The sequence below is a fragment of the Saccopteryx leptura genome, chromosome 4 (assembly GCF_036850995.1).
Source record: "Saccopteryx leptura isolate mSacLep1 chromosome 4, mSacLep1_pri_phased_curated, whole genome shotgun sequence".
NCBI classification, from domain to species: domain Eukaryota; kingdom Metazoa; phylum Chordata; class Mammalia; order Chiroptera; family Emballonuridae; genus Saccopteryx; species Saccopteryx leptura.
Genome location: NC_089506.1, coordinates 201,137,718 through 201,151,962, shown reverse-complemented (window position 1 = coordinate 201,151,962; position 14,245 = coordinate 201,137,718). Strand labels below are relative to the sequence as shown.

At 47.6% G+C, this 14,245-nt stretch overlaps 1 protein-coding gene across 2 annotated transcripts in view; it reads left to right on the top strand.

The window, feature by feature from the left end:
* Positions 1–14,245, top strand: part of ABCC1 (ATP binding cassette subfamily C member 1 (ABCC1 blood group)) — a 150,168-nt gene that overhangs the window by 72,242 nt on the left and 63,681 nt on the right. For both annotated transcript variants that reach the window (XM_066382556.1, XM_066382555.1), the window contains exons 8-10: positions 6,842–7,072; positions 7,750–7,927; positions 9,578–9,739. In XM_066382556.1, coding sequence (XP_066238653.1) covers positions 6,842–7,072; positions 7,750–7,927; positions 9,578–9,739 — 571 coding nt within the window. The remainder of the gene's footprint in view (positions 1–6,841; positions 7,073–7,749; positions 7,928–9,577; positions 9,740–14,245) is intronic.

Here is a 14,245-nt window from a genome sequence, read left to right as displayed (position 1 = left end):
GGGGCAGAGCATCGCCCCCTGGTGAGCGTGCTGGGTGGATCCCGGTCGGGCGCATGCGGGAGTCTGTATGACTGTCTCTCCCCGTTTCCAGCTTCAGAAAAGAAAAAAGAAAAAAAAAAAGTTCAAATAGCAAGCAGCACATTCTTGAGAAGACTCAGTCCTGCAGTCTTAGCCTCTGGCCTGGTCTGAGATGGAAGTCCTCCAGATGATTGGTGATCTGGATCCTCGCTGTCAGGTGGTCTGGACATGTTAATATTCTTTCCTTAGTCATTCAGGGGGAATCAGGGGTTACTTGGAGGTCTGACATGTATCCAGGTATTAATGCAAGACTGCAAAGTTCAACTGATTAAGTTCCCAGGATAGTTCAAACAATAATAGAATCATTTCCTCAGGCTTCAACCACCTTGGTTTAGTAATTTTGCAGCTCAACTATGTGTCTCCATTTTATTTCTTTACTCTATGCCTCAAATTTAAGGACACAGGTAAATAAAAACAACCCACCACATATCCACTTAAAAAAAAAATCAACATAGTGCTCTCATGAGACCTTAAATGAAAACTAAAAGGCAAGGGATTTCTAGTAAAATGACATGTATTTTAGTGTGTAAATTCTCAGGCACGGGCTAGAATACAAGCGAGGGTCACTGCTGGTTCCGAAGTGGAGAACTGTCTACGCCAGCTCCACTCAGCTGACCCGGTCTGTGTGGCCCTGGGCCTCAGGGCCACCATCACCCTCACAGACCAGGATTTTTACCACATGGTCACTAATGCTTGGCAAAGTTCCTAACAAAATAGAGTCTTTTCATATTTTGCAATCTTTGCATTCCTGGAAAAATATTTGAGGCATATTCAAACTTGCAAAAAAGAAAATCCACACTGTTGTGTGGATTTTATGTCGAAGATGGAGTTGGACTCTAGACTTGCTCACACTTAGGCGGGCCTTTCACCTCCATCGATGCCTGGGGACCCCCTCCCTGCCTTTGGGGCTGTTCTGTACCTCACAGAAGGTCTGAGCTCTCGCTCAGTCACCGTGACCATAGGGGACGCGAATTTGCAAAACAACCCCCCTTCAGAAGCCTGTGTTTTTGAGGAAGGAAAAGCACTCAAAAAAAACCAAAAAACAAAAAACATAAAAAGGAAGAACATCTTGAGTAACTAACATTTATAAGTGACATTTAGAATCCTGCCAGAGCCCTACTTTCCAAGGAGGGGCTTACCGGGGGGGTGGAAATCAGCCCACCCTTGGCTTCCAAGATGGTCGCCCTGTATTTATTTTGTGAGCGTTAAGAAGAGCAGAAATGCACCTTAAGATTATAAAACCTTTTCTCCGTGAAAGGTAGGATTGGATCTGCCCTTCTGTGTTATATTGGGTCTTATGGGTCAAAGGCAATGCTCGGAGCATATCCAGAAATGTGAAATTTTAGTCAGGCTAAGACCTTTTTAAGTTTGAGGTTTTACCTTTGCCAAAAGATGAAAGATGTTATTTGAGAAATGACCGACAGAGCCATCAGTAGCTCCTCGCTGCTGTTTGGTTGGTTTCGGGCCCTTCCAATCTGTCCTCCCCACCCTGCTCTGGCTGCCTGAGGTTCTTGTGCTTCTTGGAAGAGGTGCCTCACCTCTTTTCAAAACCCTTAGTTCCAGGCCTGGCTCATGCGGTTCCCTCTGCTGCCTAGAGCCCCCTCTCCCTCCCAGCTGGACCGGTTCCCTCATCCTGAGGTCCTGGCTCACACAGGTAGGTAAAGATCCATTGCTCTCATGAGGCTTCTTGACGGTGGGGCTGTCCCCAGTGTTTGGCCCAGAGCATGTGTTCAGTTCATTTATAGATGAGTGACTGAGGGGGTACCTCTCCCCACATCGAAATCCAGTCAAGTCACCAAGTCACTTTTTCTTCCAGTTTCCAGCGTCCTCGCCTGTTTCTGTTCCCCTGTTCTGAGCAGTTTTCCCCAGACTCGGGCCTGCCCTCTTTAAGTTTCCCTTCCCCTCCCAGCCTGACCACTGAGACGCCCTGCCTGCTCCTTCCCCCAGCACCTTCCGCACAGGCCTCTTGTCTCTGGATGTGTTTGTCCTGACTAGGCCTTAGATGATCCTTTGCACTGTTCTTGACCTCTTCCACCCAGGCCTGAGCTGTCCTCCGCTGCCTGCCCAAACCCTCCTCCCTGGCCCTCTGGCAGCCCTTCTGCTGGCCACTGGAAACAGCCCTGGGTTTTCCAGGCCACGCAGGCCCGGGGCCAGGGCCCAGCTTGGGAAGTGGTGCGGAGCGTGGGCTGGGGAGGGCCGAGCCACTCCCTTCCTCTGTTCGCCTTCTCCTCCTCCCTGCCAAAAGGCATGTGTGCTCAAGGAAATACAAAACCCCTGCCCGAAACCCAGCTTTGGGAAAGCCAGCAAAGTGGGCAGAGAAGGGCCTGATGTGGTCAGTGGGATAATGCTCCTCTTCCCCAAAGATATCCACGTCCTGGTCCCCAGAACCTGTGACTGTGTTACCTCACATGGCAAAGGGACTCGGCAGATGTAATTGAGTGAAGGATTTCTTTTTTCTTCTTTTCCAAATGAGAGCAGGGGAGGTAGAGAGACAGACTCCCACATGTGCCCCAACTAAGATCCACCCAAGCAACCTCCTTCTAGAGCTGATGCTCTGCTTATCTGGGGCCGTGCTCGCAACCAAGCTAATTTTTTAGCGCCTGAGATGGAGGCTCCATGGAGCCATCCTCAGTGCCCAGGGCTGATGTGCTCAAACCAATTGAGCCATGGCTGCGGGAGGAGGAGGAAGAGAGAGAAAAAGAAAGAGAAAAGGTGCTGTGCTGCTGGTTTTGAAGACAGAGGAAGGGGCTTCAAGCTGAGGAATGTGGGTGGCTTCTGGAGGCTGGAGAGGCAAGGAAGCCATCTCCCCGAGAACCTCTGGAAGGAACACCACCCTGTGGGTCCAGTTGAGATTTCTGATCTCTGCAAATAGGAGATGATAAATTTGTGCTGTTTTAAAGCCACTTAGGGTAATTTGTTACCCTTGCCATGGGAAGTTTATAGCTCCTCACAGAGAAGAGTTTAGGTCTTACTCTGGATGCAGTGGGAAGCTGATAGTGGGGTTGGAGGAGGAGAGTGATGTGTCTTTAGGATGATTCCACTGGCTGCTGTACAGGGAATTATTGGTAAGGGAACAGGAACGGAAGGAAACGGGCATCGGTGAGGAGGTCCTGGCAGTGGTCACTTGCATGGGTTGGAGGCTGTAGAGATGGAAAGACTGAATAGGTGACTAGGGACATCTCAGAAGTGGGGCGGACAGGGCTCATGCCCGTTCGGACCTGAGGAGCATGAAGGTAGAGGTCAAGGATGACTCCTGTGTTTCTGGTCCTATTCTGGGTCAGGGAGGACAGAGGAGAGAGATAAGGTCTTGACAGAGTCTGGACAGAGCCAAGGCAGGTTGGACGGCCATGGTCTCCAGGGAACTTCTCAGATGGTCTACATGGGCAGATGTGGCATAGTTGTGACAAGCAAGAGTACAGACTCCTGAAATTGAATGCTATTCAGTGAACGCACGCCATAGAAGAATTTTGTAAGTTGTAAATGTTAGGGTTCGGTGGCGATGAAGCTCAGAGTCCATGTTTTGCCGTTTGAGGGTGTTGCTTTAACTGCATTTCGGTAGATGGGAGCTGAGGAGTGTATCTGTTGCTGCATAGCAAGTTACCCCCAAACCTGTCAGCTTAAAATAACAGTGTACGTTTAGTATCTGGGTCGGGGGTCCAGGAGTGGCCTCGCCTGGTGGTTCTGGCTCAGGTTGCAGTCAGTGTGGTGGCCAGGTCTGCAGTCCTCCGAAGGCTCAGCTTGGGTTGCAGGATCTGCTCCCAGGTTGCATATGGGTGGCAGGTTCGTGCTGGCTACGGGCCGGGACTCACCATGGGGTTTTTTCCAGAGGGCTCATTGAGTGTCCTTGCAACATGGCAGTTGGCTTTGCCCAGAGTGAGTGATCTAAGGGATGACAAAGTGTAAGCCACAGTGTGTTCTGTGACCTAATCTTGGAAGTGACGCTCCATCTTTAATGTAACATCCTATTAAGAATGAGAGGGGAATCCACAGGAGCATGTATATGAAGGTTGTGATTTCTCCACATCTTTGCAAACGCTTATCATCTGACTTTCTGATGATTGCCATCCCAGTGGGGGTGAAGTAACATCTCACAGTGGTTTGGGTTTGCATTTCCCTGATGACTAATGCTGTTAAGCACTGTTTCCTATGCTTACTGGCTGTTTGCATATGCTCTTTGCCCTTTTTAAAATTGGGTTGTCATTTTTTTAGTGAGTTGGACGAATTTGTTATGTGCTCTAGTTACAAGTCCATCAGATTTTTGATTTGCAAATATTTTCTCCCATTCAGTGGTTGTTTTTTCACTTCTTTTTTCCCTAATGAAATCTACTTCTCAAAGGTTACGTGAGGATTCACTTTCTTTTTTTTTCTTTTTTTTTTTTTTTCTTTTCTTTTCTGAAGCTGGAAACAGGGAGAGACAGTCAGACAGACTCCCGCATGCACCCGACCGGGATCCACCCGGCACGCCCACCAGGGGGCGATGCTCTGCCCATCCTGGGGGTCGCCATGTTGTGACCAGAGCCACTCTAGCGCCTGAGGCAAAGGCCACAGAGCCATCCCCAGCGCCCGGGCCATCTTTGCTCCAATGGAGCCTTGGCTGCGGAAGGGGAAGAGAGAGACAAAGAGGAAAGCGCGGCGGAGGGGTGGAGAAGCAAATGGGCGCTTCTCCTGTGTGCCCTGGCCGGGAATCGAACCCGGGTCCTCTGCACGCTAGGCCGACACTCTACCGCTGAGCCAACCAGCCAGGGCAGGATTCACTTTCTTGATAGTGTCTTTTGAAGCACATTGTTTTTTATTTTTAATTTATTTAATTTATTCATTTTAGAGAGGAGAGGGAGAGAGAGAGAGAGAGAGAGAGAGAGAGAGGAGAGACAGAGAGAGAGAAGGGGGGAGGAGCTGGAAGCATCAACTCCCATATGTGCCTTGACCAGGCAAGCCCAGGGTTTCGAACCGGCGACCTCAGCATTTCCAGGTCGACGCTTTATCCACTGCGCCACCACGGGTCAGGCTGTTTTTTATTTTGATGAAGTCCAATATATTTGTTTTCTTTTGTAGCTTCTGCTTTTGGTGTTATATCTAAGAATCCTTTGCCAAATCCAAGGTCATAGAGATTTACCCCTTCTAATATTGCCCTCTAAGAATTCTGTAATAGCTCTGTTTAGGTCTGATCCATTTAAAAAAATTTATTGATTGATTGATTTTAGAGAGAAGGAAGAGAGAGATCGATTTGTTGTTTTACTTATTTATGTATTCATCGGTTGATATTTTGAGGGAGAGAAATGGATGGGGGGAGAGAGAGAAGTGTGAGTTCGTTTTTCCACATAATTGTGCCATTGATTGCTTCACATATGTGCTTTCACTGTGGAACCGGTGACCTTCAGGGTTGAGCCGGAGTCCTCAGGATTGAGCCAGCGGCCCTGGGATCTAACCTGTGACCTCAGGATCGCTGACCTTGGGCTTGAGCTGGCAGCCCTGGGCTCAAACCAGCAACCTTGGTGTTCTAGGATGATGCTTTATCCACTGTGCTACTGGCCAGGGCCACTGGTTGATTATTGTATGTATCTTGACCCAAGATCGAACCTGCAACCTTGACATATTGGACAATGCTCTAACCCAGGGGTCTCAAACTCAACTTAGTATGTGGGCCGCAGAACAAGATCCCAGCCGTTCGGCGGGCCGCAGTAGGTCTACAAAAGGCAACTGTTATGCAACACTTTTCTCACTGCAGTTGAAAACAAAAAAAATCAGTACAACAAGCACAATCGTACATGCAGTTTACTCAGTGTCACAAAACGACCAGAAACTAGTTCGCATCACAACTGCTATTAACTAAGCTAATATCTAGCTAGGATGCTAGAGAAATGAAAAATACAAGTAGGCCCTTAGGCTTACTTAATTTTATCCAAAATATTTTGAACTTCGTGGATTAGTCTGCGGGCCGCACAAAATTGTTCGGCGGGCCGCATGCGGCCCGTGGGCCGCGAGTTTGAGACCCCTGCTTTAACCAGTTGGACTTCCTGGCCAGGGCTGTCTGATCCATTTCAAGTTTATTTTTGTCTGTGGGTGTGAAGTGAACATTCAAGTTTATTCTTTTGTCTGTATTATCTGGTTTACCAGCACCGTTTATTGAAAAGACTATTCTTTCCCCATTGAATGGTCTTGACGCCCTCGTCAAAAGTCATTTGGGTTTATTTCTAGAGTCTTAATTCTCTTCCAGTGATCTATTATGCCTATCCATATGCCTGCCTTAGTTATGTATGGTTGTTTTATAATAAGTTTTGAAATCGGGAAGCGTGAATCTCCAACTTTTTTTTTAAATATTGTTTGGGCTCTTCTGGGCCCCTTGAACTTCCATATAAATTTCAGAATTAGCCTGTCAGTTTCTACAGAGAAGCCAGCTGGGATTCTGATAGCAGTTGCACTGACTCTGTAGACCAATTTGGGGTTGTCACTTTTCTGTGCCCTTCATGTATATTTACTCATTTAATTTTCACAACATTCCTATGAGGTAGGTCCTACTTTTATTCTTATTTTACAGATGAGGAAACTAAGGCTTAGAGAGGTTAAGGAACTTGCCTAAAATCACACAGCTGGCCAGTGGCCGAGCTGGGATCCTAAATCCATATTCATGACCACATACTAAGCTCCCTCTGTGATGACTAGTTTTCTGGGCCTCTCCAGAGGGCGGGGTTCTCTGGCCTTCTCCTGCAGTCGGTGGGCTCAGTCTCTGGCGGACCTTGTATGTTCCACACCACTTATGTTCCAGGCAGCCCGTGAAGATCGTGTACTCCTCCAAGGATCCCGCCAAGCCCAAGGGGAGCTCCAAGGTGGATGTGAACGAGGAAGCTGAGGCTCTGATTGTCAGGTCCCCCCAGAAGGAGCGGGAGCCGTCCCTGTTCAAGGTGCTCTACAAGACCTTTGGGCCCTACTTTCTCATGAGCTTCCTCTTCAAGGCCATGCACGACCTTATGATGTTTGCCGGCCCGGAGATCTTGAAGTAAGACCTCTTCCCTCCTTGGGCAACTCTCTGCGCATCTTTGACCTGTCCCTTGCGATGCTCCTGCTTCCTCCTTAGGGTCACAGGGTGTGCGTCAGGGGGCTTGCAGCCCAGTCTCCATCTCCTGCTTCTCTTAGGACTTCGCTTTAAAGCATCTTAATTATTGGCCACTTGGATTGCAAATAACAGAAACCGACTAGGCTCCCCTGAAGCCCAAAGACGGAATGTGGAGGATGGTCTTTGGGAGTGAAGAGCACCAGGTCGCATGGGAACCAGGGCCTCGAACCAGAAAGTCAGAGGGAGTCCCTTCTCTCTCCTCAGTGCTGCCTTCCCTCTCTTGCTCTTTCAGGCCACACATTTGTTCTTACACACACACACACACACTCTCTCTCTCTCTGTCCCCTTCTGCTCTCTATGCAGTCACCTTTGGGTGACTCACCTGTGATGAGATGGCACAGTCAGTGCGAGAAGCCTAAGGCACCCTGTCACGCATGAATGGGGCGGGCAGCCCGCACAGTCAGCTCACCGCTGTGGGTTTGGGTTTCCATCTGTAACATTGAACTACTAAGGCTCACCGCGCCTGGTTTGGGAGAAAGTCAGAATGCTGAAAGTGAAGGCCTTTTCCCTGCATGTCACGGTGACATCATCCCGGGCTCTGTCCTCTCACTCCCTCGCAGATTGCTCATCAACTTTGTGAATGACAAGAAGGCGCCGGACTGGCAGGGCTACTTCTACACCGCGCTCCTGTTCCTCAGCGCCTGCTTCCAGACCCTCGTGCTGCACCAGTACTTCCACATCTGCTTCGTCAGCGGCATGAGGATCAAGACCGCCGTCATCGGCGCCGTCTACCGGAAGGTGGGTGGCGCCCGCTGCGGCCCCAGGATCTGTAGGGACTTGGCTGGGTCATTCTGGGACTGCCGTGGGGGTTGGAAGCCCAGCTCCTGGAGCAGAAGCACTCAGATGGCCCAGATGGTTGCAGACAGCAAAGATTAGGCCTCAGCAAAGCCAGTTTCAGGGGTGAGCCCACAGGATGCCCACGAGCCCCTGTGTCAGCCATGGGAAATTGGATTGCTTAGGTGGTATGTGGTTTGCAGAAATCCAAGTTGAAATCTTTGCTCTGCTATTCATAGTCTGGGTTCATGCTTGTTCTAACTCCATTTAAGCTGAGCAAACGATCCTTTCCCTGGATGAGAGAGTACTTAACAGGCATTGGTGCCAAGCTTTAAAGAAACTGCATACCTTCTAGGTCCCTTCATTCCTTAGCCTCTGGGGCAAGGACACCGCTTGGGCTCCACACTTCAGGAAGAGACTGTCTAGCCAATAGTTGGGGAAAATGAACTAGGTTTTTGGTTCTCAGCCTGGAAAGCTTCAAAAAGTTCTGATGCCCAGGCTGTGTCCTAACCAAATAAACCAGGATCGCTGAGGGTGGGACCCAGGCACCAGCATTTCTAAAGTCCCCCGGTAACAGTGTGAGCTCACGTCTGAGAACCCTCCAGGTGATGTTTGGCCACGTCTGGAGATATGTTTGGTCGTCATAACTGGCGGTGGGTGCATGTAGTGGGGACAGATGAGGGGTGTTGCCAAACGTCCCACAGGACAGCCCCACCAAGAATGACCCAGCCTCGGCCCTGGCCGGTTGGCTCAGCGGTAGAGCGTCGGCCTAGCGTGCGGAGGACCCGGGTTCGATTCCCGGCCAGGGCACACAGGAGAAGCGCCCATTTGCTTCTCCACCCCTCCGCCGCACTTTCCTCTCTGTCTCTCTCTTCCCCTCCCGCAGCCAAGGCTCCATTGGAGCAAAGATGGCCCGGGCGCTGGGGATGGCTCTGTGGCCTCTGCCCCAGGCGCTAGAGTGGCTCTGGTCGCAATATGGCGACGCCCAGGATGGGCAGAGCATCGCCCCCTGGTGGGCAGAGCGTCGCCCCATGGTGGGCGTGCCGGGTGGATCCCGGTCGGGCGCATGCGGGAGTCTGTCTGACTGTCTCTCCCCGTTTCCAGCTTCAGAAAAAAAAAAAAAAAAAAAAAAAAAAAAGAATGACCCAGCCTCAACGGTGAGGAATGCCAACCCTGAGAAACAGAAACCCTGGCTTAGACCTTGGCCCTTCAGTGTATCCAGGGACCAGCAGCTTCCGCGTCCCCTGGGGGCCTGTTGGGAATGCCGAGTCTCGAGTCCTGCCCCAGGCCTGTTGAGTCAGAGCCTGCATAGTGACAGGCTGCCTGTGTGCAGTGTACGCATGAGAAAGTGCACTACGCCTGGGTTTAGGCGACATCTGAGGTCCCTTCCACATTGAAGAGCTCTGGTGGGGAGGCAGTGAGTGCCCCTGCGAAGAGCGAGGGCTTCAGGATGAGACAGACGAGCTGGGAAGGCAGGGAAGTCGGCAGAGCAGGAGGAAGGGGCAGTGGCCTTCCACTCTCGAGCAGTCCCCTTCCTCCACACGGGGCTGGAGGCAGAGCCCGGGGCTCTTCCTCTGCCTCACTCACACTCCTTCCCTCCCCTTTGTCCCACAGGCCCTGGTGATCACCAACGCTGCCAGGAAGTCCTCCACCGTCGGGGAGATCGTCAACCTCATGTCTGTGGACGCCCAGAGGTTCATGGACCTGACCACGTACATTAACATGATCTGGTCAGCCCCTCTACAAGTCATCCTTGCACTCTACCTCCTGTGGCTGGTGTGTGTTTGATGAGGTTCCCCATCCTGAGGGGAGGGACCTCCGTGAGTGGGTGGGGGCAGTGGGGGTCAACTGAAAGAACTCCGTAGCTCACTGGTATTTCTTGCTGTCATTTATGTTTTATATTCTGACCCAACAGCTAATTCTTGGATATTTTATTCCTTTCCTCCATTGTTAGGTTTATGTTTTCTTTGGTGGTATGGTGTTTGCATTGATCTTGTCTTGAGAGCATGTGTAATGAACAACCCATATTTCTGCCACTGCGTTCTCCCAAATGCTGACCTCACTCATTTATTCACTAGTCTCAAGCTAATATCTCTTGGTTGCAAGGAGTAGAAATACATCAGATATAAGAGTCACTGAAGGATGCTGAACTTGATGCCTCCAATGAGTAAACCCAAATATACAGTTAAACATGAGAATGAAGAGCTTCTGAACAACAAACAAGATAATGAGCCTAAATAGAGAGGGCTGGGAAGCTAGGGAAGCGCTGTGGGAACTCTCCATGCTGGAGGCGCGTATTATCATTGTTCACATTCCCGCCCCTTCCCTAGGGCTGGTGGGAGCTCTGATCTGGGCTTTGGCCTCTGTGTAAGATCACCAGAGCACTTAACAGCTACATTGCCCAGAGTCTGAACAAAGGGAGCAAGCAGCAATAACAGGTGTCAGCACCTGCACTTGACCTTCCTGTTGGGAACCACTCCAGTCACACCATCCAGTGCCCAAGGAGCCATAAGTGCCTGCCCAGATCTAGCTGGATTCCCAAAACTACCCAGCAGATGAGCCGATGCAGAGGTCACTTCTGCACAAGAGCGCTTTATGTAGAATAAACAAGAGAGACATGTATAGAAAGGACTGGAGAGCTGCAGGAGCTCTCCGCAGTCAGAGGGGCCAGAGAGAGCCATTGTTTATGTCTCCCTCCATCACTGTAGGATGGGTAAGGGCTCAGGCGCTCTGCCATACCTACAGGGTTTCTACGGTGTGTTCCTGGACACACCACTTGAACCCATTGTGGCAACAAAGGCATCAGTCAGAATCAACAGGGTGTTACTACACACATGTGGCCTCCCTACTCGGAACCACTCCAGCTCGGTAGGGCCAGTGCTTTGGACACCTTAGGCACCTGCTTGACTCCTAGTGGGCAGCCAAACCACCTGGCACACACAGCCTACACGGAGACTGCTGCCTTAGGCCACTGTTTCAAAACTAGGAAAGATAACTTTTGTCTAATTTATATAAACAAACATAGAAAATCAAATAAGATCAAAAGACAGAAGAATCTCTCTCATAGGAAAGAATTGGAAAAATGCCCAGAAAAAAAACAAACCCTAAGGAAATAAAGATAAATAATTTGCCTGATAAAAATTCAAAGAAATGGTAATAAGGATGCTCACTAACCTTGAGAGTGGAATACAGAAACTTAGAACAACAGAGAAAGTGTAAGAAAGAACAAAGCAGACCTGGAGAATACAATAACTGAAATGAAAAATACATTAGAAGGAATCAACAACAGATTAGCTAATATAGAAGAACAGACCAGTGACCTTGAAGACAGACTAGTTGAAATTAACCAGTCAGAACAGCTGAAGGAAAAAAGAATTTAGAGAAATGAGGATAGTCTAAGGACAGCTGGAATAACATCAGGCTTACTGACATTTGTGTCATAGGGGTTCCAAAAGGAAAGAAAGGAACGGGAAACCTATTTGAAGATATAATGGCTGAAAACATTCCTAATCTGAGAAAGGAAACAGACACTCGGGTCCAGACAACACAGAGAATTCCACATAAGATGAACCCAGAGACATACAATAATTAAATGGCAGAGATTAAAGATTAAAAGAGATTATCTTGAAGACAGCAACAGGAAAGTGAGTTGCGTATAAAAAACCTCATGAGGCTATCAGCAAACTTACAGGTCAGATTAGAGTGACAGGACATCCTGACAGTGCTGAAAGAAGGGAACCTACAACCTAGAATAATTTCCCCAGCAAGGTTATTATTTAGAATTGAGGGAAAAATAAAGAGTTTCTCAGACAAAACAAAAACAAAAGTAGTTCTTTACAATTAACCAACTTATCCAAGAAATGTTATAAGGGTCTTCTTTAAGCAGAAAATGAAAGGCCATAACCAGAAACAAGAATATATGAGAAAGGAAAAAAATCTCACAGGTAAAGCCAAATATTTAATAAATACAGCAAATCAGACATTTAAAAGGCTACTATGAATGTTAAAAGAAAGAAGTATCAACTCAAACTATCATGCGTAGTCAGGAGATACAGGACATAAAAAGATCTAAAACATGCCATCAATAACAAAGTACGGATTGGGGGAAGGCATGTAAAAATGTAGGTTTCAGAAAATATATTCAGACTTAAATGTCTTAAAATAGACTGCTATAGATAATGGTATACAGGGTGTGGCAAAAGTAGGTTTACAGTTCGTACAGAAAATAATACTCCTTTTTTTTTTTTTTTTTTTGTATTTTTCTGAAGCTGGAAACAGGGAGAGACAGTCAGACAGACTCCCGCATGCGCCTGACCGGGATCCACCCCGCATGCCCACCAGGGACAACGCTCTGCCCACCAGGGGGCGATGGTCTGCCCCTCCGGGGCGTTGCTCTGCCGAGACCAGAGCCACTCTAGCGCCTGGGGCAGAGGCCAAGGAGCCATCCCCAGCGCCCAGGCCATCTTTGCTCCAGTGGAGCCTTGGCTGCGGGAGGGGAAGAGAGAGACAGAGAGGAAGGGGAGGGGGTGGAGAAGCAAATGGGCGCGTCTCCTATGTGCCCTGGCCGGGAATCGAACCCGGGTCCCCCGCACGCCAGGCCGACGCTCTACTGCTGAGCCAACCGGCCAGGGCCAATAATACTCTATTTAATAGCTGATAATACGAGAATAAACTTTCCTGTATTCACAACTGTAACCCTACTTTTGTCTTTCCTGTACATTAAACTCATAGTAACCACAAACCAAAAATCTACAAAAGAGATACGAAGAACAAAGAGAAAGGAATTCTAAAGAACGACAGTAAGCCACAAGGAAGGAGATCAGGAGAAGAAGAAAGGAGCAGAGGACAGCTATAAAACAACATAAAAACAATGAACAAAATGGCCATAAGTACATACTTACTAATAACTACTTTAAATGTGAAGGGATTAAATGCTCTAATGAAAAGACGTAGGGTGGCTGAATGGGTTAGAAAACATGACCCATCTATTTGCTGCCTGTAAGAGACTCACTTCTGATCAAAAGACACACGGAAAGGAAAGAGTTGGAAAAAGATATTCTATGTAGATAGAAACAAGAAGAAAGCAGTATCTTTATGGACATGTCTCCTCAGGCAAGGGCAACAAAAGAAAAAGTAAACAAATGAAACTATCAAACTAAAAAGTTTTTGCATAGAGAAGGGAATTAAAACAAAAAGACAACCTATTGAATGGGAGAAGATACATTGGTTAAGGGATTGATATCCAGAACAAATGAGGAAATTCATACGACTTAACACCAAAGTGAACAATCCAGCTGAAAAATGGACAGAGGACCCGAATAGGACAGACAGATGGCCAGCAGACCTGTTAAAAGATGCTCAACATCACTAATTATCAGGAAAATGCAAATTAAAACCACAGTGTCAGGTTGGCTACATACATGGATAAATCAACAAATGTTGGCAAAGATGTGAAGAGGGAACTCTCTTGCACTGTTGGTAGAATTGTAAATAGGTGTAACTACCAAGGAAAACAGTATGGAAATTCCAAAAATATAGAGGTATATGATCCAGCAATTTCACTTCTGGATATTTATGGAAATAAAACAAAAACACTGATTTGAAAAGATACACGCACCCCTGTATTCATTGTAACATTGCTAGTAATAGCCAAGATGCAGAAGCAACCGAAATGGCCACCAGTCCCCGATGAATGGATACACAATGAAACATTATTCAGCAATAAAAAACGAATGAAATCTTGCCATTTACAACATCATGGATAGAACTAGAGGATATTTTGCTAAGGCAGGTAAGAGAAAGACAAATACTATATGATTTCATTTATATGTAGAATCTAAAATAGAACAACTTAGTAAACAAAACAGACACAGACCCATAGATACAGTGAACAAGCTGACATTTACCAAAGGGGAGGGATGTAGACAGATGCGAATAAGAGAAATATTGAAAAAAATGAGTGGGGAAAAGTAGCAGGAGTAGAAAGAAGGCACTACATTAAAAATATTTGCTCTAGAGTCCACTACTGTCTGCTGGGTAGTAAGCTGGTTCAAGTTCCCTGTTTCAACCAGCAACACGTTTTCCACTCTCAAATTCCTTGGAGACCTCTTGATGCAATTTTGTGATTTAGGTAGGTGGAATCACAGCATCCAGTGTTTTATCTACAGGTTTAATTGCAACATCTGAGCACATTTTCCTAAAAATAAGAAAAGAAAGAAAAGAAATCAATTCTAAAATAGCATAAGCAAATAAAGGGAGTTTTGTGGGTGCATGCATGTAACT